Source organism: Chelonoidis abingdonii, chromosome 19 (genome assembly GCF_003597395.2).
Source record: "Chelonoidis abingdonii isolate Lonesome George chromosome 19, CheloAbing_2.0, whole genome shotgun sequence".
In the NCBI taxonomy this organism is placed as follows: Eukaryota; Metazoa; Chordata; order Testudines; family Testudinidae; genus Chelonoidis; species Chelonoidis abingdonii.
Window position 1 is genome coordinate 33,786,088 of NC_133787.1, and position 27,507 is coordinate 33,813,594.

The 27,507-nt window shown below is 39.0% G+C and overlaps 1 protein-coding gene across 1 annotated transcript in view; it reads left to right on the plus strand.

The window, feature by feature from the left end:
- Positions 1-27,507, plus strand: part of CDH13 (cadherin 13) — a 738,851-nt gene that overhangs the window by 330,194 nt on the left and 381,150 nt on the right. The window contains exon 5 of the mRNA XM_032766126.2: positions 10,096-10,248. Coding sequence (XP_032622017.1) covers positions 10,096-10,248 — 153 coding nt within the window. The remainder of the gene's footprint in view (positions 1-10,095; positions 10,249-27,507) is intronic.

Consider the following 27,507-nt stretch of genomic DNA (forward strand, 5'->3'; position numbering starts at 1 on the left):
TTGTTGACATTTTGTGCTAACTTTAGAAGCCAATTTCAGGACAATCACTACATTTTATTTATCATTCATACTTTGAAGTTAAACTCCATTTTCTGCCTCACTTTTCTGTTGTATTTCAGATACTTTACAGATGATTCTCATTGTTGTGTGATTGTTTTTCATTTTGAAGTCGAGACGTGAGCCATACTCAGTAACATGCATTTGTAAAAAGAGAGCATGAAATTCTTTATTGCATTAAAAACAATGAAGCATTGTTGGTAATTAAAGCATTAAGTACTTTACCAGATTAAAATGTTTAAGGTATTAAATACTTGAGATATCTATCAAATATACAGCCTTCTGTCCTTGACAGAAGTGCCAACATTTGCTGAGATACAGACCTGTGACCTCTAGATAAGTTTCAATACACGTAAAAATATTTATCTTCCTACTATGACCTTCCATGTGCAAGTCATGAGCCATGGATTTGTTTCCTAGGAAACTAGTGACTGAGAAAAATCTATAATTAGATCTGTGGGTTATATGCTACATATGGGAATTGGGTGCTAAGCAGGTTCTAAAAACATCCAGAAGTATTGCATTGTCTTTGAGTTAATATTATGAAACCAAATTTACACAGAACTTTGTTAGCAACACTTTTTTTTTAAATGTTCAGTTAAACATATTTCTACATTTTTCTGGTACAGGTTGTGTTTTCTCCGAGTCTTCCCTCAACTCCACAACTCAGAGAAAGAGACTTGGTCTGGGCAGCTAGTTAAATCAAAATAAAACCAAGCACAATCTTTCATTTCTTTCTCTAAATACAAACTGAACATTCATTTCCAGGTATGGGTCAGACTGGTTGGAAGACTTCTCTTGCATTTACGTACCCTGTGGTGCTCACTTTGCCAGTTCTGCTCAATCCCAGATTGGATTCCTCTACCCATAATTCTTATTCCATAATCCCAGCAACTCTGTTTCCATTGGAGATTTCCACCTAATCCCAATCCGGATTCCTTTTTTTTGCTTCCCTTTGAGGCATTCCCCAAAAGACTGGCTGGTGTGGTGAATAGGCTGTGGTTGCAACTGTAGCCAGAAGTGGGAAACTAGCAGCTGTTTCTTCTTTGCTCCAGGCTGGGTTTTACTTTCCAATGGAGAGTGATGTTTTCTAGAGACCATTTCAGAATCAGACATTGCTGTAGCTGGGGAAAAGCTGCTACTTAGGTTTAAAGCTGTGCGGGTGCCTCTGGGAGAAAGTCAGCAGAATGCTAAATATATTAGGGGTGAATCTCCACCGTGTCACACGTGGTAACGCCATTTACACGTGTGGAAAATGGGTATAAAATGCTACCATGGTAGGTTACAGAAGCATTAAATGAAAATGGCTGAAGACAAACATCAAATTGATAAGTAAACAGCATTAAAAGACAATGGTGAAGAGATTTTTTTCTACCTTTGTGTTTTGATAATTCCCGTGTTTATAGTAGCACAGGGGGAAGAGCTTTTACCTTTTGTATTCATGGCAGTGAGATATGGGGGGCAGTGCAATCATAGCACCCTAGCAGGAGCTCTGGGAAACACAATAATTTGTGTGTACACTTGTATATTTCAGAGTACAGTCTTCAGTATATTATTACCTGCAAGGAAAGTTTATCATTTGTGTGAAGCAGGCCACACCTAGAGTTGCCAATTCTGGTTGGATGTATTCCTGGAAGTTTCATCAAATGATGTAATTATTTATTACATCATGTGATGAAACTTCCAGGAATACATCCAGGAGACTCTAGGACAATCCTGGAGGGTTGGCAACCTTAGCCACACTGACTGCTGGATTGATTTTGTTGGCGTTAAATCAGGAATATGTCAAGTGTCAGAAAGTGGAGTCTAGAGAGTCACTTATGGTTCATTCTGGCTATTGAATGTCAAAATATAAACGTAATTGAAGGGATTTTTTTAGTCTTAGTTTTTGAATTATTACAGAACAGTGGAACATATTTAGACTAGGTAATACTTAAGATAATATTGGGAAAACAATACTTAATTATTTAATCCTATTCTCTCATTTACTTACAATCTCTTAGGTACATGCATGATGATTGCACATTATCTGTTCTGTCCCATATCCTGAATCCCTCCAGTGAGAAATCGTTAAATGCTATTTCTGAATAATTGCCTTTTTAGATTACAGTTATAGGTTTTTAATAAATCACCTCTATAAATCCCATATAATTTCTTATATGGAAAAATCTCTCTCTCCTCATCCCATTTTTTAAGAGTTCATTTGAGATTAAAAAAAAAAAATTTGTTACTCAGAATCAAATTTTCCTGACAACTATACATTTGGAACTACTCTAGCCACTTGTCACTCAGACATCAGTCCTCAAATTCTCTTAAGCAGTGCAATCTTCCTTCAATGAATAGAGTATTTCTCAGTTCAGTAACTTAGACAATGATTAGACTATGGTAATTGAGATAACTGAAAGGCCAAATAAACCAGTGAAAAATCCAGGCATTGATAACTCCAGATATATTAGTATGAGATCATGAAACTCTGTGGTTATAAATTCTGCCCAATCAAAATAGTCAATATATATCCTGTAGTGCAGCAAATCCAGACCAATGAAATAATAATAATCTACTGCAGCATTTGTGAGTTTGTCAGTTCCAGAGTTTGCTTAAAACCACAGGCCAAGTGAACATTGCTTACAATCAGGGAGTCGTCTTCTTGCCTCTCATAAGTTAAAGGCAAAAGGAGATTGCAAAAAGTCAGCATTCATTTGTGCATTCAGTTACCATATTTGCATGTGTTTGCAAATATTCTGTATCAAAATGCTAATTTGTATCTTTAAATCCCCAGTTTGCATGATATTTGCAGTAACTGCAGGAGAAACCTGTAGGCCTCAATCCTACAATTGATTCTATGAAAGCAAATCCCACACACTGATGAAGAACTCCATTAACAAACTTCCAGTTAAAGTAAAGGGTCCACCTATGAGTTGCAGGTTCAGAGCCTTCATGTAGGTGTGTGAATGAGTAGACTTTTTTGGGGGGGATTGGCGGGGGGTGGACCCTTGTGTGGTGGGGTAGACAAACTCCACTGCAGCATGGAAGGGGTTAAGGAGCTGCTTTGGCCTCGAGTGGCCTCACCCTTCTGCACTCCAACTCATGCCAGGACTGGAGGACAAGTTAAAAGGAGGGAACTCCACTCAGGGGGGCAACCCTGGCAAGGGAACAGGCTGTTGGGTTCCCTAGATCCCAGGCAGAGGTCTAACCGCCAACAGAGCCTGTGCTCTTGCAGAGAGGAAAACTTGGATCCCCTGAGCTTAGAAGGAGAAAGAGACTGAGACTTATGCTGGAGACCTGGTGAACTCTGTGGCACTTCCAAGGCTCTTTGCAGTAAGAGAGACCAATATCCTGACTGAAGCTGCCAACAGGTTTTCTTTCTTTTCCTTAGTGTTTTTATTAACCTCTTTTGTTGACTGTGGACTGTTTTATTTGTTTCCCCCGGTACCCTGAGAGGGGAAAAAAACAGTCACCAGACCTTGGCCAGAGGATAGAGCGCGAGCCTCGCTAGACTAACACAGCCAGCAGGAGCTGTTGGAGTGGGGCCATTTTGGATCCTCACACTTGTGTTCTCCACGTAGCTCCAAGGACAGATTCGTGACCCCCTGTATCTCTTACTCAAACTTCATTCAAAGTTCTTTTAAAACCTCTGCTGTGGTATTTTCCCTGTTACAATTCATGGCCATGACATTCAGAAAATACTTTTTGGCTACATTTCAAAAGAGGATCTTCAGATGATTTATACCAAAAGGACACTCTTGGAAACAAGGGCCTGGCTGTTCAGAAACATAGTTTATTAAAATGATTACTTCGGGATTTGGGACTCTAACCAAATTATTTTGCTGAAAGGTTTGTGGAATTTAATTGCCTTGGTAAATTTCTGATTCATAAATGAGGGTGAATTCTGTTCAAAGTAAAATGTATAATATTTGTAATGAACTGTTTTCCAAGTACAGGTTAATTAAGCATGTGACTAATTCTGAGCATGTGTATAGTCCCATTAAATTCATGTGCTTAAAATTATCAGACACATGTAGCTTTCTGACAGTTGTTTTGCCATCCAGCACAACAAGGTGTCACACCAGGTGTTGTGTAGTAAAGTTCCCAAATCTGGCTAAATCCTCCAAATCCACAAATCTCTCTGTCTGGTGATGGTAGATAGTCAGGGCATGCATCTCTTTGTGCATCGATGGAAAGTTTGAGAGCACGGTGTGCTGGGGTGGTGTTATGCATCTGGGTAACATTGCCAAAAATCATACAATGCTGCTTTTGAATATATTGATTAATGGAAGGAAGGCCAGATCACTGTGAAGTTGACACTTTGCACAAAATCAAACCACTTTAGTCTCAGGATTTGGTGCAGACATGACATATGGAATGTCTGTACTGCTCCATGTCTGCCTGTAAGAGGGTCCAGGTTTCTATATAGCAATACAGGTAGTACACAAGTTTGATAGGTCCTGAATATGCACAGAGACAAAGACATCATGCTTAAGGATGCAAAAGCATGGGATTAAAGTAGGAGGCAGTGAGACCTATTCGTGAAAGAATGTTTGTTTTTCTGCAACTGTTTGAATTCTGCTTGCAGCCTAGGTAGAGGAACTCATCAGTGCTCTCCAAGATCTTGCCCTCACCTGAACTGGGGGTTTTGGTGGCTCAGCTCTGAGGTTATGGACCTTTGTCTACTGTCTTGAGACATTTACCTCCATAGTATGGGTGGCGTCTTGAAGATCTTGGCGGGCAGGGCCGAAATTCTCTGACTTCTCCATAAGCAAGGCACCATCATCTGCATGGTCTTGGTTGGTGAATGCTTCTTGACCAACCTGGCTTCTGATGTGTGAAAGGCAAGTCCTAATATCCAGCTGATAACTAGACAGAATAGTGCCAGAGTGAGAATGCAACCATGCTGCACACCAGAGATTGTGTAGAAACACATACTCTCATTCAATACAGGTGTGAAGATCGGTGTACCAGAGTTAGCAGAGGGCCTGGAACTCCATCTCCTTTCAGTGTGAGCCAAAGTGCTGACCCGTCAACTGAATCAAATGCCGCTTTGATGTCGATATATGGCATGTGATGCACTTCACGTGGCTTAAAGTCAGATACATGAGAATTTGCCTTCATGAATTAGATTCTCCATTTAGATTTGGCAGGTGCTGGAGATGTTTATATAAGGTTGCTATAAATTCTCTCCCAGTCAGATTTGCAAGCACATATGCAGCTTGCTCAAGAGGCACTGAGCATGTGCACTAGATCTTAGTTTCCAAAGATGTCTTCCGTTCCAAACAGATTTATAATTAGAGGAGTATAAATACAATATTGGGAACAAGTTTGTGTCTTTTCATTTTCATAATTCATTTCATTTTATTTATACAAAATTTATGAACAGAAAATTGCAATATTGGAGAAAGAGAGACATTCCTATTTTGTGATGACAGCTAGAAAAAATAGTTTTCGAGTTCAATTTATTTATGTATAGGCCTATCTTAGGATTTTTCTATATCTGTAAAGCGGACTTCAATTTCCAAAGATGTTTTCAGCTGCATTATGCAATGTAATAATTAGTGTCATGTTGTCTTTAATTTATAAGCTGCAAAGAAAAGCCTACCCAATAGTCACTTTTGTTTTTAGGTAGTAGCAAAAAGAACCAATACAAAATGTAGCCCAAAGAAGTCTAAAAAGGAATGGCTAGTCTTGGAAAAGTAGCTTTTGCCCAATAGACATTGCCTTTTTATTATACACTTGAAAGTGTGAAATTTAGAATACACTCCAGTCACGTGTTTCTCCCAATTAAAATTGACCCTTGGGGATGGGACATTGAGTAGAGGCTGAGAATCTAATTAAGCTTGCAAAGGGAAACGTAGTTTTAAAATTAAAATAACGAAGTTACAGTTTTCTTTGCAAAGTTCAAATGCCTGTTTGTTCACTAACTGTGTAAACTATCCTTTCTCTGAAAGAAATACAGAGAAGTGTTTACTAAGTCTTTCAACAAAACCAGGTAAAAAATTTATAGTCAACACATATATTCGAGGAAGGAAGAAAGTACAGTGTTCCCCAGTTCTGCCATACCATTGAAAAAACATTAACTTGACGTTTCCCTTTTCTTTCATTCCTGGGTTTTCACAAGAGTTAGCTTGGTGTCTGGGGTCAAGTATTCATGTTTATGGGCCAATTTCTCACCCTTTAATAGCAAGCACATGATTTTATGGGTTATCCACAGGCAAACGTTACATTAAACTGCAGGCAATTAAACTAATTAATTTAACTGCAAGCAAAAAATTAGAATTTGGCCTGGTTGAGTTACTGGTGCAAGAATCATGGTCAAGATATCCAAACAGTCTAGTTTATTTAGATGGCTTGCAAAATCTCATACCATATATGGACACTGCAAGAACCCCTTTGCAGGGCTGACATGATGCATCTCTGAAATACAGATAGCCAGTGGTAAGGATTTAGAAATTCAGGAAATATTTCATGTGGACTACTCTGAAGTAATGATACTTCCATGTTTCCTAACATGGAATAAATGTTGTTGATGGCAGAATTTCTGAAGTTGCAGAACTATAAAAAATTCTCTCTTGGGGGATGCGGTGGTACTGTTGCTTTTATCTCCCTTTTTTGAGAATACTCTGATTTGTTGCTGTGATAAGCCTGTAACAACTGAGGGATCCCAGTGTTGAAATGAGCTTAGCTGGATGGGACACACAGTCTGCTGAAAAATCATGTTTGTTAAATATGTTTCAGCCAAAAGGCAGCTTTTACCAACTTAGGAACATTCCATTTTCTACAGAGTGGTATGAGTCATCATGATCCTAAGCACTTTGTCTTAAGTGTCTTTCCTTTTGGTCTATCTAAGGCACTTCTTATATGACCTCTTTCATGATAGTATCATAGCATCTGGTAGTCTTTAATGTTTTTACTCTCACAACACCTCTGTAAGGGGTGCTTTTATCCCCAGTTTACATACGGAGAATTGAGGCAAGAGAAGCAAAGTGGCTTTCCCAAGGTCACACAGAAAGTTTGTTGCAAAATTCAGAATAGAGCACGTCTCCCTCTAGTCTCCTAACCACTGAACCATCCTTCCCCTTCAGGCTAGTCATTCTCTGTATACTCAAACTTTCTCTGTATACTGCCTTATCAATACCTTGTTTTAAGGACTGAACTTCCCTCTAAACATTAAAACAATATAAAAGCAGAGTACACAGTGTGATTAATAGCTGTATTTTGGGTCTTCTGTATGCAGAAGGCATTGGAATTTCAGGGCCAGCTGAACAAGTATTACTATAACATTATTGGTATGTACGTACTCAGCTGGGGGCAGGGGGATAATAACAGAAAATGTGGAAATGGCAGAGGTGCTGCTTCTTTGTTTCGGTTTTCAACAGGAAGGTGGGTGGCGACTGGACGTCAAACATAGTAAATGCCAGTGAAAATGAGGTAGGATCAGAGGCACCTTGCAAACCTGTCTCTATATGGATTCTTATAAGTTATTGCTAAGAAAGTTTTTAATTTCTGGAGTGTAATCCATGCTGTGTTTCCATTATACTTAAATAATGTTTGTAGTCTGAAATACCCAGAGCAGTGTGAGCTAGTAGATAAAACAGGAGACTAATGGTCAAGAGACCTGATGTTAAACCACAGTTTCAACCTGTAGTACTTAAATTCAGAGCTCCTAAATCCATATGCAGGCTCCTGATATGAGTGGCCCATTCTTAGCTGTAGGCACTCAGATCCCCTGAAAATCAGACAACTTATTTAGGAGCACCCAGTATTGAAAATTTTAGCCTTAACTTTTCTGTGCCTCAGTTTCTCCATCTATAAAGTGGGAATCATAACATCCATCTTTGTGATATACTTTGAGATCTTGGCATGAATGGTACTATTTAAGACATTAGTCTTAGAAACCAGTTTATGAGAAGCGATGTTAGAAAGTCATCCTGTTTTTTCCTCCTTATTCTTGTTGAAGCACCGAAACATATGGAAAATTAAGTCTGATTTTATTAAACTTTTCATCTGTATTGAGCTTAGTGTGAACTGGGAAATGCACTTTCTGTGATTTATGGAGGCTTTATATGAGCATCTTAATTAGAAGATGTTAATGTTCCTGTTATATTCTTGGGAGCATGTAGTAGCTCCCTCTTGTGGCTAATTAACCATTAAAAACCCAAACTTTTTAAAAATGACTTTTTTAAAGTCCTGTCACTGCCAGTCCCAAACAATAGCAGTCAGGTGAAACTGATACTTCAGACTTCCATGTGCTCCATGCTTTCCAACGCTACATCAAGTATGAGCCTCTGAGAGATCTCCTGATGTTCAATACCACTCCCCACCAGTTAGCTGTGCACACTCTGAGAACCACGATAGCATGTGGGCAGTTTGAGCCATAGTCTTGTTAGTAGGGATTGCTTGTTGCAGTGGTGCGCTCTAGGAGGGACTACCATTTGGAAAAAGGGGGGCAGATAAAAGACTTTCTGGTTTTGTAGGTTTGAGTGTAAGTTGCACGTGTTGAGCTGATGGCAGAATCAGGCCCCAGAAGAGAGAGTGTAGAGACTAGAAGGCCAGCAGCTCTCCCCTCTCCCAGGAAAATGACAAAAGTGGGATCCAAGGCTCTCCTAGGAAGAAAAGACCATGAAACCAAGTGAGCTTTGCCTGATTGTTGGTTGGAAGTGGAGATCTGCATGGACCTATCCTGACTCTGTGTTTTGCCGTGGCATATTCAGAATTGGATGAGGGTAGTGGGGAATCCATTTATGTTTTGAGAAGAAGACAAAGAAGGTAGAACACATTTATAACACAAATTCTACCTTCCTCACCCCCAGAAAAAAAAATTTTGTTTGAGAGAAGAAACTTCATTTCTGACGTTTTTTTTCTTGCAGAGCATTGTCTTGTGGCAAATTTTCTCTCAATTAAAATAAAAAAAATGGAATAATGATTGTGTGAGTTAGCCAAAAATCATACTGCCCAATAATCTGCAAACTGTCATTGCTGAACCCACAATAACAGGGCAACAAGCATGCATTTCCTCAGGGATATTGTGCATTTATTAAATCTAAATGGGAGTAGATCCAGAATTCCTAATACTTTTCCTTTGCTTTTTCCTAAGCTGTGATTCAGACCAGCACATAAATATTTAACGAAATGGTAAAAACAAAAATAACATGAAAACAGCAGCAGGAAAGAATGATTTGGCAAGATTGTCAGCGTAAAAGATTAGTTTACAATCCTTTTAGATTCTGGTGTGTAAATATGAGTTTGCAAAGCATCTAGCTTGTAAGAAACTTCACGTAGCTCTAGGAGTTTCCACATGCTGCTGCCACTAATGTGCAACACACCTGAAAAAGGATGTTTAGGCATTCTCTCAAATGCAGAAAAGAGGGAGTGTTATCCAAGAATAGACACATGAAAAGAACAGGAATTCCATCTGCATGGCTAAGCGATGTCCTGGGCAGGGCACTCAAATATTTAATTAGGAGGATTTTCCTTGCTTTAAAACTGAGGGGTGGATGTGCATGACAGTGTCAGTCTCACTTTAAATTGTTTAGAAATGAATTGGGAATCATTGTGTGATAGGTGGTTGCTACTGAGATTTTTTTTTTAAACTATTTAGAGTGGAATCAAATCTCCAAATTCCGTCCAACTTAAATGGAACATCTGATTCCTCCCCACCCCCCAGTTTAAATGAAAAATCAAATCATCACCACCCCTAGCCGGTGGGCAAGTGCTGTAGTGGATAGGATAGGTAGGATAACAGTAGCTTGGATAATTGTAGTTCCTCTTGCAGGGGGCAGGAGGGGTAGGCTAGTGGCTGACTGACTGTTGACCTAATCCTATTAACATCAAGTTTTTTCGGGATTAGATACTAAAATTTCACTCTGTTTTCTGGATGATTTAAAGCGTGGTTTTTTTTATGGCTTCATTTTTAATGGCAAGAAATTCATTATATAGTTTCACATTAGAGTAAGGTTTAAATTGTTTCTGTTGAATTACTAATTTTATAAGAGTTTTGATCAGTTCAGTCGAGCTGGGTCCTAACTTGTTACTTTCACCTAACAGGTTATCGACAGTGACGGAACAGAGGGATCAAAGTTTCGACTTTCTGGAAAGGGAGTGGATCAAGAGCCAAAAGGAGCATTCAAAATCAATGAGAACACTGGGGAAATCTCGGTGACACGGTCCCTTGATAGAGAAGCAATTCCCACTTATCAAGTGAGTAGTCTTAGCATTGTGGCCTGTACCTCTGTCTTCACAAAGTATCTTATTTTTCTGTGGCTCAGGTTTGCTGCTTTTTGAGAGTACAACAGGTTTGATGTTTTGGTTAATTTTGCATGTTACTATTTCTGTAAAATGTTCAGAACATAAAAACTTGCATATGCAATTTCTGGACACACTCACTCTCATAAACACCCACACGCATGGAAACCAACCATATTTATTATCTTTAAATGAGAGATGATCCAGATTCCTAACGCTTGCTTTTTCTTTCCTGTTTCTGAGCTGTGAGTCAGACCAGCACATAAATATTTGTGTTTGGTATGCGTAAAGTCTGTCTTTTGTGTCTCCTAGAGGCAGTTTGGGAAAACTGTGCATGAAGTTGATTTGTGAACGCAAAGTTCTGCTTGGACAAAAAGAGGTCTCCTTTGAAAACATTGCTGTGGAAGTATTATCAAATCCTCCCTTGTTTTGCAACCTTCTGTCTAATTAAACTTTCTTCATGTCACATAGATTAATTTCAGTTCTATGCTTCTCTTCTTATTTTCTCAAGCTGCCCCTGAAACAATATATTATTTAGGTCTACTTTCTAATCATGTCAAGTATCAGAGGGGTAGCCGTGTTAGTCTGAATCTGTAAAAGCAGCAGAGAATCCTGTGGCACCTTATAGACTAACGGACGTTTTGGAGCATGAGCTTTCGTGGGTGAATACCCACTTCATCAGATGAATGAGTTCTGTCCAATGAGCTATCAAAAATGTTATTGACATGAGCATATATCTGTGCATTTGGCAGATATTATAGTCTGAAGAATTCTCTCTCTTTCTCTATATATGTATATAATGTTTTTTCTTGTTCAAGTAGTTGAGCAGGTATATGTGCATCTTGTGCACCACTTTCCAGAGACTGTACACATGGACAGTCACACATGCAACCTGGCTTCCGTCGCACTCTGAGCTGATGCTATAACTGGTGGAGCCATCCTGCCCATCCTACATTTCCGTCTCACTGTCAGAGGTCAGAGCATGTACTGCGCTTTACAGTCTTCATGTCTCTGTGAACATCTAATTAATATAAGTTAATTAGATATCTAGTTGTTAGTTAGCGGTACTTGGTTTGGTCCCTTTGAGCACCTTTTCTTTGTTGTAATTGTATTTTATTATTGTTTGTATAGGTGGTATGTCTGAGCATCCCCTGGTATCATGGGAGCCTATAGCAAGGTCCCCTGGCTTCAAGCCATGCTTGGGGTGTTGCAAGCCAATGCCCATTAGTACTCTTCACTCTCTCTGTTTGAGGGTCACGTCAGAGACAGGTTTCTGATCAGCTGTGCCTTCAAAACAAAAATGGAGAAGCAGAGAGAAGAGTGCCTTAGATCAGGAGTGGCGAGAGTTCTGCCTTGCTCCTCTCCACCCGTTCTTTCCAAGGCTCCACCTTCTGCTTGCTCCTCTCCACCCCCTCCCTTGCTCATCCTTATGGGTGGTGTAAAGTGAGAGGGTCCATGGCCCTTTTGCCCCTCCCCCACTCCATTCCAGTGCCCCTACCTCTGGGAAGTTGCTTTTTGCCCAGCATTGGAGCTTGCAAGGGAGCTGCTTGACCACTGCTCCCGGGGATGATCTCCCAGCATTGCCTGCTCACAGAGATCACCACCACCGGAGCAGTCCTCCAAAAAGTATGACTGCTTGGAGCACTCTTGGCCTCTGAAGCTTGAAAAGAGAGTGACTTGGATGTCCTCGAATCCACGGTGTGTGACTCTTCTGTGGCAAAGATAAGCCACTCCAGTATTGAAGGCAGGGCCCCCCAGAGGATTCAAGGGGCCTGGGGTCTTTGGCGGCGGGGGGGCCCCCACTTTGGTGATAATTCAGTGGCGGTGGGTCCTTCTGCTCCAGGACCCACCGCCTAAGTGCCCCGAAGACCCACAGTAGGGATCCCCCACCACCGAATTACCGCCGAAGACCGGCACTTCAGCAGCAGGTCCCTTCTTGGTTTTCTTGACAGCCCTTTGTGTCCTATGCAGACTGAAGGGGAGGTCATCCTGTTACTGCACAACTGCTCTCTCAATGGATTGACATCTCCATTGCTATGTGCTGTCCTGCTAAGGATATCACACCATTCAGATCGGGTGCATTCAACCTCCATGGCTTTTGTAGGAAACATCTCTATTGTTGACATTGGTACGTGTGCTAGGTACCATGCAATTACTGCATCACCAAGGGAATATGTGAATCTGTGAAAAGCAGTCCCCTCTTCTCCTAGCCTCACCTTCACTGATAACAGCTTGGGAGTCACTTACAGTATAGTGGACATATGCAATCACTTGAAGAAGGAAAAACAGTTACTCACCTTCTGGTAACTAATGTTCCTTGAGATTCGTTGCATATGTTCACCTCCCCAATTACATTCCAGTACGAATGTTGGGATTGTTCCTGCTTTGAGCAGGGGCTTGGACTTGATGACCTCTAGAAGTCTCTTCCAACCCTAATCTTCTATGATTATATGAAGGACTGAAGGGAGAGCAGTCAGGCTCTTCCCTTTATATCCTCTGCTCTGAGCATGAGGGAAGTCAGGGCACATGTGTGGCTTCCTTTTCACATCTTGAAGAACAACAGTTACAAAAAGGTGTAAGTAATCATTTTGATAGAAAAGACTCGGAAGGAATTCAGAGTCATCACCTGGTCCATAATTTCCCTGTGGAAATTCAAACAAATGACTTAAAAAAAATCTGTATAATAACTTTACAGCAATTGTTTGTCATACGTGGTTTGGCCACATCAGATCTGTCATTTCACATGCTCTTTCTACCACTTTGACTGTGCACTTGGTTGTGTTTGGTTACTTTAATATAATACTATAGCCAGTATTGGTTACATTAGTATAGATTAACAGGTGGAATCAAAACCTGAAGAGGCAATCAGATTTGCACATTGCTGCTTCTTGTTGCAGGCCTGAGCAATTGCCTTCTGTGGCCTCATCCAGAGTGAAAATCTCATTTTCCAAAAGCATGACGTACCCATTCTATGCTGACAGCTCTGATCATTACCATCAAGCTGTTACACTATGTTTCCCAGCGTGTGCTGATCAATAGCTGTTGTTTCGAAGCTTTCCTTGTCTCTTGTCACTTGGAAAGGGTTTCCCAATCATATGAATATCCATATTTGCTAAATAGCACTGCTTCAAATGCACCAGGTTGTGGTTTCTGTCAGGTAAATGCCTCATTATGGACTCCTGATTCACAGCTGGGGTTACTAGTCAGATTTATGTTACCAGGTCATACCAATTTCACCTTGTGACTCTGTTTCTCTTTTTTTTTTTGCAACTGTTTCTTCCTTTGCTGGGTTACCTTTTTCCCTCAATTCATTCAAAATAAACCCTGAATATTTTCAGCTGGAAAGTCATAGTAATCTTTCCAGGCTAATGCATTTAAATATCAAACCTCCAATGCTGTCCCTATCTAATCTGGTGGGGCATGTGTTAAATTATGGATAAACTTTATTTCCCTAGAAGAGCAATGCAAATCACATAAAAATAGTGCAGTGTAGTAGATTATCCAGAGCAATGCAAATGTTTATTTTAATGGACTGTAGCTCTTTCTATCTGACCTGTTATAAAACTCATCTGCTCAGCATGCTCACTGAAATCCTGTTGTGCAAACTGTAGTTGAAAAGTTCTGTAGGAGAGCTCTTAACTTGATTAGTCAGTCTGAAAAAACAATGAGTTAGTTTCAATGTAGATGAATCACTATGGCAGGAAGGCAGTAGATTATTTTTTTTTCCTCTTTCTTGATATGCTAAAAGGTGAATGGTTTGAAAGTTTCTTAGGTTTGTGGCAGGGATTTTTCTGTATTATTTCAAAAACTACAGTGCACATGGAAAATAAGAAATTTCCATGAGAAAAGTATAAATATTTTTCAGGTCATCATACAGTATAGCAGATAAAAATGGTGCAGCAAAGATAAAGCTGTGCATGAGGACTGCATCTTTTTATAATTGTATTTTATATTTTATAAATTATATTTATATTATATTATATTATATTATTATATTAATTATATTATAATTTTATAATTATATTTTTATAATTGGAGATATAAATATCTATCTCCTAGAACTGGAAGGGACCTCAAAAGGTCATTGAGTCCAGCCCCCTGCCTTCACTACTAGGACCAAGTACTGATTTTTTGCCCCAGATTGCTAAGTAGTCTTCTCAAGGACAACCCTGGGTTTAGCAGGCCAATGCTCAAACCACTAAGCTATCTGTCCCCCCAATGTGTGTGTGTTGTACATACATAAGGAAGGAGAATTAAAGGGGACATTCATAGGCCTTAAAAAAAGGATCATGCCCTTTTCCCTTTCTTGGTGATGTATAAAGAAGATTTTTTCTTTGCTTCTTTTTTAACACTTGAAATTTAGGTTTTCCTTACTTTGTGGTTTCTAGAAGATTCTAAGGACTACTTAAAAAGCTGTACGATATTCATGCCAGAGAAATCTGATTCACAAAAGAGGGTAATGAATTCTACTCAGACTGTTTTAAACACTTTGTTCTTCATTTGTTTTTGTTAACCTCTGTTTACCTCAAATGGATGAGACACACTTGCGAAATAATGTCTTTCTTACAGATTCAACATGCCCTTGATCCTTTAAACAAGCATTGAGAAAACACTGTTCTTAGATATAAGTCTTCCAGTGAGTCCTTTGGCAAAGATGAGGAGAGGTTAGGAATTGCTGTTCCTAATATTTCTAACCATCAGTATGTTTTTTACCCTCCTTTATGCACTGTAAAGAAGAAAGGAAGAGACACTGGCCAAGATTTCCAAAAGTGACCAGTGGTTGTTGGAGGCCTCTTTCTTTTGGTGTTCAGCTAGAGAGTCCTGCTGTTCAGAGGTGTGTGTTGAGCAGTTTCTGAAAATCTGGCCCTTTTAAAGGCATCTTAAATTTGGCACCCGAAAATTCAGGCAAAAATCACTAGCCACTTGAAAAATTGAGCTACATTTTTTTTTTCAGATGACCTGTTACATGTGCAACCTAAAATATGGCATTTGTTGACTTTTGGATGGTTAACCAATGCAATCTTCATGTTCCCATTAACAATTTCATATGGTATTCAAAAACATATTTGACATAGGAGGACCATGCAAATAACTATTGCTGCTATATCTCAACCAGAATTGTTGGGAGGGGGCCCTGTCAAGCCGATTCTCTTAAAGATATGTGTGGTGACTAGGAGGAGATGGTCTCTTTACCTGGAAAATCTCAGATAAATCAACTCTAGGTGGATTTTGGATGTGATTGTGCACTTGACTCTCCTTGCTGACTGAAGTGGCTTTTACTGAAATCCTTCACAATGACTTCTTTAGCATGTTTGACAGTGGGAGTAATGCCTGGGAAATGCAGCCAGCTCAGAATAAGCTTGGCCAGAGATATTTAGAAAAGTTACATGTAGCTGGACATAAAATGGCAAAAAATGTTCATGTTAATACCTTAGGAAAGAGTTTTCTAGGTCTCCTATGAGAAACAAATACAGAATTCTAAAGACAGCTGCTCAGAACCAGGAAAATAATACATCTTACGATAAAATAATGTACAATCTGAAAAATAAAAAGGAAAATGAACATCCCCTCCTTTCCACCAATCTTTAAGAAATCAGTTTAAATACTAGTCTGATTTTAATGTAATGGAATGATAAAAAATGTACATGGGGCTTCTGATTTGCTATTTTAACTCATAAACACCCTATAAAATACCCCGGTACAAAAGAAATGAATTGGTGTTTATCAAGCAAACTCCAGAAATAGTTATTTGTATCAAAGGACTTGTCTATACAGAGCAGTAATGCAGACTACGTGGGTGTGATTTCTAAAGCGCGCTAATGTGTAGCATATTAATTGGTCTATGTAGACCCAGCTGTTGTGTTTGAAACAGCTGAATTTTAAAGCGCAATGGGGAACATTACAATGAGATGACTCATTACAGTATATACTACTGCAATACGTTACATTTTACAGTATATACAAAGAAAGCCACGAACCCACACACACACATCTAAAAAATTGCTAAAATAGAACCTTAAAAATTGAAATTAATGAACCCTGGCCCCTTGAAGTCCCAGCTGTACAGTATTTTATTTTCCATCTTATTTTTATTGTTTTTCATTTACAAACATGATCGTATAATAATATTAGTAGGACAGAATGAACACAGTAATTATCCAAGTATATATTTCAAATACTTGTATTCTGTTTAGACTCCAGTTAAAGTATCCAAATGTAAACATGCTATAGACCTAAACTCAAAAGTTTTTACCTGATAACCCATTCAGTGGAAAAAAATAAACTCCAATAAAACCAAAACAGGAGTGAGTATGGCACAGTATTATTAAAGAAGTTTAAACTGTCAGATCTCCAGCAGTGGGAGTCATTAAGATAATAAAGGGAGACAAGGTGGGTAAGGTATTATCTTCTATTGGACCAATTTGTGCTGGTGAAAGAAACAAACTTTCAAGCTCCACATAGCTCTTCCTTAGCTTTGTGGTGCTCAAAAGCTTGTCTCTTTCACCGACAGAAGCTGGTCCAATAAACGATATTACTTCACCCCCCTTGTGTCTCTTACACCCAGAGCCCAACATGGCTTAATCAACAACACTGCAAACAATGAAGAAAATCTGCATTTACCTTCTATAGCAGTTAAATTTACTGCAGTGTTTGTAGTAGTTCCTAAACTTAATGGTGGGTTTTTAAAAAGCACTTCTTAACCGTTGACTTGGATGGGAGCAGAGAGAGAGTGATGCTGAGCACTTTAGAAATTCTCACTCTTAAATACATCAAACACTGCAAATACCGTGGTCACGTCAGACACTGTTTTGATGCATATTTCTGGGGACATGTATGTATCAGGACAGAGTCATATCTCATGTTCTACAGGTACTGATGTGTGGTACTTTCCCTTCTAATTGGTTCCCACTTGCAGTTAGTTGAAGGTGCAGGCACCCAAACTTGCACCTGCAATCCAAGTGTAGGCGCAAAAATTCAAGTCAATATTTTGCTGGTGCAAGTTGCTTGGCTGAAAATATACTTGTGCAGAATTGACTTAGCATGAAATTTCCCCCTGCTCACAGACTCGGTACATAGTCTATGCACCACTTAAGCCCTCACCTGTCTCTGACTTATCCATGGTATTTGCAATATTTTGTAGCCTTGCATTTAGAATCTGCCCTAACAGCTAAACGTATGACCTTAGTGCAGTGGAGCTGGAACTAGGGATGCTGGGGGTGCTGCCTCACTCCTTGGCTTGAAGTAGTAATAACAAACACCAAATACATAGTTTCCATCATCATCACCCTGCCTCAGTGATGCATAGATCTTGTGTTGGCCTAATGCACCGGGGCAAGTTTAACTGCAAGAGCAGTTTTAAAGTATTCACAATCCCTTGCTGCCTTAAGGGTTTTTTTCCATCCCATTTTCATTTGGTTTTAGGCAAAGGATTAAGGGTATTTTTCAAGGCTGATGCCTTAATGACCTCGGTCCCATAAACCCTTATTGCTACTTATCTGATTGATTTGTGAGCAGTTTATTGGAATTAGATAAGTGATGGCCAAGTTTGTAAAATCCTACCTAAAATTTTAGTGTCAGTAATGATTAATTCCATTAGTCACTCATACATTTGCAAATATGATGGTTTCTCTTGAGAAAATGACAAAGTTTGGAGTGACAACAAAGTTCAAAAGTCAATGCAGTGTTTGTTTTTTGGTAACCACCATTTATAGCATGTACTGGGATATACTGATTAAATCTTTCTTTCCAAAGGAAATTTCCAGCAGCTGTTAAAATGTTTGCCACTAATTTACTATGATCAGGAGGCATTTGGTTGTAAGAATCTGCTCAGAAATAATGTCGTCTTGTTCTCTGATAGCTTGAAAGGCAGGAAAAACTGCCAGACCTGTTCTGAACACTACTTGGCATCAGGTAATGAATGTAACAGTTTGAAGAGGGTTAATTATAACTAAAGATTGACTAAGGAGGTAGAGTTCCAATCTAGATCCACATTAGCTTTATTATAGTTATTCTGTATATAATAGTAGTGCCCAGATATCCTAGTCAGGACATGGCATCCCATGTACAAACACTTTATGAAGACATGGGCTCTTCCCAACAGCATTTGCAGTCACAGTTTGATCTCAAGGTGGAATAGTGGCTAGGAATTTGGTTTGAATTTAATGTCTCTGAGATTTCACAAGCTTTATTGTGTGTCAAATTTGGCATCCAAACTGGATCCAAGACACAGCTGACACAACAGGGACATATTCAGATCTGGGCATTCACACACTTCCTAAATTTGAAGGGTCTGGTTTGGCTACCTCTGTAACATGACAGGCCTTGACATAACTGTTTTGCTTCAATGATGTTTAAGACCAAATCTCTCTAAAAAAGAAGAAGAAAGATCTTTAGATTTCTGAGGGATGAACCCAGAAGCTCCTTTATTTCAGATAAGCATCCATAAATGTGATTGAGTACCCAAAAGTTCCAGAGTTTTTGTGTCTGCAAAACAGGAATATAAATCTCAGGAAACATCTCTTTCACTAGGCAGTCTTACTTGTGCTGCTGATTAAGCTAGGACAGAACCGTCTTTTTTCATGGTAGTAAAGCATATCTAGCATTTATCCCAGCTGGAACAAAGAAATACATGAGATAATAATATTGAAACAATAAGTTAAATAATAATTTTCTAGCTTTTAAAAATCTTCTAGTTGAGGATCATTTTGAATAAGAGATGGGCTTGAGTTGTACTGTTTGGTATTTTGATAGTTAGGATCCATGGGTGAAATCCTGGCCCCAGTGAATTCAATGGAAGTTTTACCATTGGCTTTACTCAGGACAAGATTTTACCCCAGGAGTTTGGTTCAGCTAGTGTAGGAAATAGGGGCCAGTTGTAAAATTCAAAATCTAAATTTACTTAATATTTAAGGTGGCGTTCAGATCAAAGGGTCTGATTCTGCTAATATTGGACTTCATTCTGTCATCCACAGTCATGATGGATGGTACGTTACTCCACAATTACTCTGCGTGAGTAAGGGTGGCATTTTCAGTTCCATTGAGAATAGGGGCCAGTTGAAGAGTTTAGAAATGGATCTGAACTTCCCCATCATTCTAGGGGGGTTTGGACATGGCTGTTTTGTTCAGGCCCATCTCTAATTTGAGTTTTTTGTCACTTACTTTTAGTTTAACCCAATCAGTTTGCTCAGCTCTACTTAATATCCCAATTAATGCGAGCAACAAATCTGACCCAGAAAGGCAGCAGTGCTTCCTGATTTCCTTTGCAGTACTGCCAATATAATTTGTTTGAATTTTCTTGTTTTGTCATTATCAAAGGCTAGGCATCCTTGTACAGGGAGACAATCTGTCACTGCAGAAAACAAGCTGAAAGCTCCTACAATTGATTTCACACCTTGTACATGTTAAACATTTTCTAAAACAAATAAAGCCCTTCACTTTTTTAAAAATAAATAATTAAAACAAACTCCACTTTTTTTCATTAACAGTTCAAATTGCCTAGGTAAATTTTGTCACCACTCTAATTTGTATGCTGTTGTTGAGTGGCTTTATCTTGCTTTTTTGTTTCGTACTTCCAGTGCATCAGTTTCTGTCTGATTATCTGTTCAGACTTGTAAAGCAATTATGAAAGGACTTTGACTTCTGTATCTAATACAAGGTTGGATAGACTCAAATGGAGGCAACCCGTTGGCTAGCTGGCACATTATCATTTGAGGCCAGATCTTTAAAGGCATATAGGCCTCTAAATCACATTGAAATCAACGTGAGTTAGGTGCCTAAATATTTGTTTAAAACTTGATGCTTAAGATATGAAAGATCCAGAGCTTCTTGTCAGTGCTGTGGGATTTGCATTTAGTGATAAGTGATGAGTGAACTAGTTTGTACAATGTGACTCTCTAGCCAAAACTTAAACCAAATATTAACTAAACTTTATTACTTGTTGTAAAGTTCATGGACTGTCTTATCCATGAGAAATTATGCTCCTTACTTATGTTGATTAATTAGTGGATGTGTTGTCTACCCTTTGTGTGTGAAGAAATAGTTGTAGGAATGAAGTGCAAAACTCATGTCTTTGACTTAGTGTTCCTACAGCTGTTTCCTTATACACAGGGTCACACAACACACCCACTAATTAATCAATATAAGTAAGCAGCAACAGTATCAGTAACATCTATAAACTAATCAAACTGTTTCTCCCAACAGGCTAAGAAGGAGTAGGAGAGAGATTATAATTCTTTTACAGTTTTAAAATACTTGGGACATGCTTAACTACTTGAGCGATGGAGGTCATATGAATTCCTTGATATCTTAGATCTAGAAATTGAGCCAGACTTAATTACCAAACCAAACCAACCCAGACAAATTGGGCTCCAAGAGGTTTCTTGATTAGCATGTGCTTATTGCAGGCCCTCACATAAGCTAGAGCAGACCACAATGATTATCTGCATGAACTATTCAGCATTCCTAAGCCTGGCCTCGGCTTGGGCCTCTGCAGTCTTGCACACTGAGGCCAAGAATTTCAAAAAGAGGAACCTACTGTTAGACTCCCAAATCCTTATTTAGGCTCTTAGAGGAGTGATCTGACTTTTCAAAAGGCTGAATGCTATTGATTTCCATAAAACCTGCTGAATGCTCAGATCACTTTATTTAGGAGCCTATATAAGAATTTAAGGACCAGATCCAAAACTCTCAATTAAGCAAATAAAAGAAGTGGCCAGATTTTCAGAAAATGCTATTGGCTCCCTCTTAGAACAATGGGAGTTGCTGGGTCCTGAGAATGGCTATTTCCTGAAGACAGATGTGCAAACGTTAGTCTCTTATTTTTGAAAATCTTGGCCATGGTCACTGGCACAAGCAAAATCTATGCCTGTTTTTGCTTGTACGAAAGTGATTCGCACATGAACATGCTAATATGTGCAAAGTTAGAGGTTTATGAAAGTGCCCTTTGCTGCATAATGTCTTCATTTCACACTGTTCTAAAACAAATACAGAAACAAACAATAGGCTAGAGTAAATATTTAATTCCCTGTGTGTGTGTGTGTGTGTATGTGTATTTTATTCCAGCATATGTGTTTGTACAGCACCTCCCACAATTGGTCCACATCTTTATTGGAGTCTTTGAGCGCTGCTTCAATACAATAAATATTGCCAGGGCCTGATAGTTGCTCCCCTCTGTCTGTTATTTATTTACTTATTTTTGCTAAAATTGCAAGTTGAAACCTACTAGTCAAAAATGACCTTGAACGTATTAATATAGCAGCAGCCTATTGAGGCGCCAGCTGTAAATTATATCGTTATGAAAGGAGGAATAACTTGTCCTTTATATATAGACCTGTTCAGTACAGTTCAGAAGAGTTTTACATACTCAGAATATTGGATCCAGTATGATATGAGGAATTGCTCTGGTGATCTACAGTCTTCAGATATATATGCATAGACAACCACAGCAGCAGCTCGAGGAGTTTGCTATATTTCTTAACTAGTACTGTAGTTGGTACCTGCACTTTTTTACCCTTGAAAATGTCTGCTGGAACAATGCCTGCCATAAATTATTCACTCCATGGCATTGCCTCTTAATATTTGAATCTCTCCCTCACAGATATTTAGAATTATGAAATCATATCTTCTTAGGCCCAAATTGTCTCCTCTGTGCAAAGCTCTGAGTAAGGGGCTTTTTCTGCAAGCAAGCTGTGTAGGGGACAGAAACGTTGCTTTCCCATAAACTATAGACTGATGGTTATGTCTACACTGAAGCTCAAAGGTGGAAATCCCAGAATGGGTAGATGTACCTGTGCTAGCTCTGATGAATTAGACATCTCAGGAGAAGCAGAAGGGGCTAGCTGCCCTAACATGTGGCTAGAGTATTGGACTTTTGGCACCTTGCCCCTCCATCTGCTTGTTCTGCAGTAGTTACACTTCTAGTTTTAGCACTCTAGTTAGATCAGAGCTAGTGTGGGTATGTGTCCTCTAGCAGGAATCTTACCCCTTCCAGCTCTGGTGTAGACATACCCTAAGATTCATGATAGATCAAAACACAACAAAAATCAAGCAAAACAGCCGTACAAGGGTAGATTTCTGTGTCCTTAGGCGGACTAGATTCATCTAGTTAATTTCCCCCCTCATATTAATGAGAGCAAGTAGTAGCAAGATTAAGTACTTGGTAATTGAGTTAGAAGCAGCATTGATATAAAAATTAATGCTGTCACAATCCAGAATCCAATCCTGCAAAGTGCCAGGTGCCTACTGTAGCATAATGCCACTATATGTATTTATAAGGAAGCATGGAGGCAACAGGAAGCTGGTTATAGAGAGATGGAGATGTATAGGACTAGATTCTGATGTCACTCTGCGCAGCCCTGTTGAAGGCATTTCAACGTGGTCTACACTTGAAAGCTGCACTGTTGTAACTATTTTGGTTGGTGTATGAATTTTAACTTCTATAGTTTATGCTCGTGCAATCCTGGATGTAGACACAGTTTTACTGATATAAAAGTTTTATGCCAGTATAGCTTATTCTCCTTCCTGTATAGAAATATTTATATTGGAGTAGCACACCTTGATATTAATGCAATTGAATCCACACTAGGGAGGCTGCTCCACCTTAAGTATATGGGTTGGATTGAAGTGACACAGCTTTCTAGGGTAGACAAGGCCTGAAGCTAAGCCAATTTTTACCAGGATCTGACCCAGAGAAGTTAGGGACTTTCTGAGTGAGACCCAGGCTTTATCCATTCCATTGCAGATATAATAGTCAAATCAATGCATTTCGCTGAAACTAAGACTCTCCTCTTCTCTGAGAATATTATGACCGCTACAAGATTCTGACCACCCTTCTTTTCCATGGACTGCCCTGGGAGATGAAGGACCTCAGCACTATGTAAGAGGTGCTCACTTTCTTGCCTGATCCTGCATTTTACTACTTATGTTTTTCTTCAAGGGATTAGTTTTCCTCTTCTAGAGACATTATCACCAGATCCCATGCTGAAAAGTCCATGTAGTAGAGTTAGCTAAATTTCATGTAATATTGCCCTGTAGCAACCTAACAGTGCTCTTTGATTCAATACCCAGTTCTGTCTCACTGGCAGAAAATAGATTTCATGTCCTGTTTCTCAAGGGGAAGTAATTCAAAGGAGCTATCCTTGAATTTGCCTGGCATGTTGAAATATGGATAATTTATTGCAAATATGTATTTTTATTGTAAGCTATATAGTTCTTTTTTGGAACCAGAATATTCATCTATTCAATCAGTTTATCTAAATATGCTGCCTAAATATATTACCTTCTACCATGTTAAAAATGATGTTTAACAGCTACGCAAGGAACATTTTTTTTTCCTCTGATGTCTTTTTATTTTTCTGTTTCTTTTCCTTTTGTGTGAACAACTGGGATTTCAAACGGTTAAGTTTTTTCTCCTTTGTGTGACATAAGGCCTGAGATCATCTTCATGTTGCATGTGCTATACTATTTGATGCAATCTAATTATGGCTAGAGTATGTCAGTTGCTTGTAACAGTTATGTATTGTTCACAGCTAATGGAATTTGGATTTAATATTTAATACACTATGATGAGTGACAAATAAATGCTCGACATAAGGATTCCACATTATTTCTGAGCTTACATTTTACTAACTCCAAAATTAAGGTAGAATGTCTGTGTCACATGGCCAGAGAGGGTTAAACATTCTGCAGAATAAATTACCTCAAAAGACATGTGGGGAGACAATTTTTGTGTATTTACCTATGTATGAGTAGGGTTGACAATGTAATAAACAGATCCTTTCTATCGTGTATTCTGATAATTCAGAGATCAGAAGAATATCTTAGTATTTAAATGAATTGTAAACATGGGGTATCTCAGTATTCATCTCTCTTTGAATTATACTGAGAATCACTGAGGAACAAGCAAATTGCCTTGTTTATTCTATAACTAAGTACCGATGATGGACCTCCTTCAAAGTCATCCTAATTATCTTTTGTTCTCGGAGGAACTCCCAGCTTGTCAAAGAGGACATGAAATTGTATAAAGATCCCCGGGCCCTGATTCTGTCATCTAAGATCTGCTTGAGGCTTCATACAGGGGAAGCTTTGGACTTCTGAGTAATTGGTGAGGTAACAAAGAAGCTGTTTTATGCTGGCTTGGTAAATCTTAGTACTGGAATATCCATCAGCTTTTGGGGGATTGTCTGCCCCATTCTTTGCAGTGACCATAGATGGCCCACACTGGGACGTGGTACCTTATACCTTTTCTTTGTGTGTGACTCTTGAACTGGTGAAAGTTATCATAGAGTCCTATGTTTAGTCATGAACAGGTATGGTTTGGCATCAGACATTCAAGCTTCTCCACTCTGTCTTGTCACCGTATTTTAATCTACTTCCTAAGGAGCTAGCGCTTTGAATGGGAGAGTCTTTCATGCAGTCCCTCTCCCAACTCATTCATTGGCCTCTGTGATGAGTGCCAGCAAAGTTGTCAGTTTGGGTTAGGTTGGGGTATGTGTGTCATAGAATCAGAATAACAGGGTTGGAAGGTACCTCAGGAGCTCATCTAGTCCAACCCCCTGCTCAAAGCAGGACCAATTCCCAACTAAATAATCCCAGCCAGGGCTTCATCAAGCCTGACCTAAAAAACCTCTAAGGAAGGAGATTCCACCACCTCCCTAGGTAACCTCCTGTCTGTGCACCTGTCCATCAGGAAGTGAACTGAGACTGCCAACTCATTTTATATAGTTGCGAAAATCTATTAGATTTGTCATGCAGAAATAGTGACTTGGAAATGAAAGCTTATATATTCACTACCACATACATGAGCCATTATCTTCCTTTACTATGGTTTAACTGTTCACTCTTCTCATATCAGTGGTGCCAGCACTTGGGCTTGTAATTTTAAGATGGCCAGTTGAATTTTGCAATGAAAAAAGCCAATTATTTTCATTAAATATGGATAAATAGCGTGCATCTAACCTGTAAAATAAGGGTTCTTACTTTAGGAATCCAGAAGAAATTACCACTTCTTAAATGAAGGCTTGATTTTCAATAATGCATATGTACAATTTCAGCAACACTATAGTGCAGGGGTTGGCAACCTTTCAGAAGTGGTGTGCCGAGTCTTCATTTATTCACTCTAATGTAAGGTTTCGCGTACATTTTAACACTTTTAGAAGGTCTTTCTATAAGTCTATAATATATAACAAAACTATTGTTGTATGTAAAGTAAATGAGGTTTTAAAAATGCTTCAGAAGCTTCATTTAAAATTAAATTAAAATGCAGAGCCCCCCTGGACTGGTGGCCAGGACCCGGGTAGTGTGAGTGCCACTGAAAATCAGCTTGCGTGCCGCCTTCAGCACCCATGCCATAGGTTTTCTACCTCTGCTATCGGGGGACACAGAGCCATTCTGTAAGTGTCAGTTACACACACCAAATTGTATGTGCAATTGCCTTGATTGTGCATGCAAATCAAGTATTTGCACATGCTAATTAGAGGTACAATATGCTTAGATTTACAGACACATTTTTTTAATTGAGCGTGAAATAGTTAATAACAGCTAGGAAGTCAATGGATGGTCAGGTCTCCAAGAGTATCTAGAGATGCAGTATCACTGCATTTTTTTTAGAGAGAGAAAAAATTAAAAACTGTCAGAAGACTAGAGGTTAAAGTAATGGGCTTCCTATGAATAAGTCAATTTTGTTGTCTGTATATACAAAATAGATATTGTATAAACTCCATAATTTTGCATATCTTGTTCATTTTTACTATAGATCGACAGTATTCATCAAGGAGTCTGTCTTAATGTTATGAGATATCAGCAGGATACTGGGCTTTCATTTCACAAACCACTGACATGCTGCTCTCATCTATTTGGGAAGCACATAAAGTCAATGGTTAGTGTGGTTTTCTTTCAGATCTCAACACTGGCATGGCTTTGTCATAGTTGCCAGGTGTATGTCCATGTCATTGCTAAGGGAAATAGAGTGAAGTTTTCTTATGGTCAGAGACGATCAGTTGTTTGGTTATAATGAACCACTTCAGACAGAGCAACAGACTTAGGTTCTTGTGCCAACGTAATAATTATACTAAAAAAAAACAAATGGTAGGGAGAATGAAGTTAGTGTTTTTTCATAAAAATGGGGTGGTTGTGAAGGAGGTAACTGCCTCCTCCAGTTAAACTACCATCCTAGCGATCAAAGCTTACTCACACAGACAGGAGGAAATGAGGATAATTCTGGTTTTGATTTTTTTTAATGGAGTAGCAATGCTGGAAAGAATAGTAATGTGAATGTGAGTTAGAGCTAATGACATGTTTGTCATATCATGCTAATAGTCTGTGAAGCAATTTTTGCCATTATATATTAATTGGTATCTTAAGCATTTAAATGTCTTCATGATACTTTTGCATGCCTTAATTGATTCTAATACTATAATTATTGCTGTTTGTCTGAATTGTGGCAGTGCTGTAACCATCCAATTGGAACTGTGGTCTTATTGTGTTAGGTGCTGTATAAATACACAGGAAGTCATAGATCCTTCTCCAAAGAGCTTGTGTTCTTCAAAGCATGGTGAGGGATTAGGCTGTGCTTTGTCTATGGTTGTATCAGATAACTCCCCTTCCCTGAGAAATGTGATGTGCACAGCCGAGGAACTGTGCATTAATGGGTGTCTCTGTGGTTCAGTGTGTCTCTGAGCAGCGCAATAACCTCTGGATCAAGATGAGCAAGAACGCAGTACCCATACCTATTAAACCTACATCACTCAATTGCAGGTACAAGTGGCACTATGTTGTCTGTGCCCTTCAGTACCTACTACTACTAGTAAGAATAAAGGCAGCTTTCTGAATGGTTTACCTCGTGGTTAATTTCTTTTTTTCCTAGTAGCCATCCACAGTTTATTAGAAAAAAAAATTGCACCCAGTTGTATCAAGTAGATAAGTGCTACTCGATTGCATTCCAACTCCTTATAGCAATTTACTTTTAGGTGAATGTTTCTGAGAGATGTGTCAAAAAGTCGGCTCTGGTTTGATGCCTGCAGTCTTATGAGCACACATTCTGTGGATCCATTTACCGCAAAATTTGTAGCACCTTTGAGATGCTGTGCATATAAATGGAGGTGTTTAGAATCTCAGCTTTGTTCTGAAGAATTGAAAATCTAGAACTAGGGTGAAACTACTCTCCTTTCTGACCTTTGTTAAACAACATGTCTGGGACATGTTCTTCAGTTGAATCCA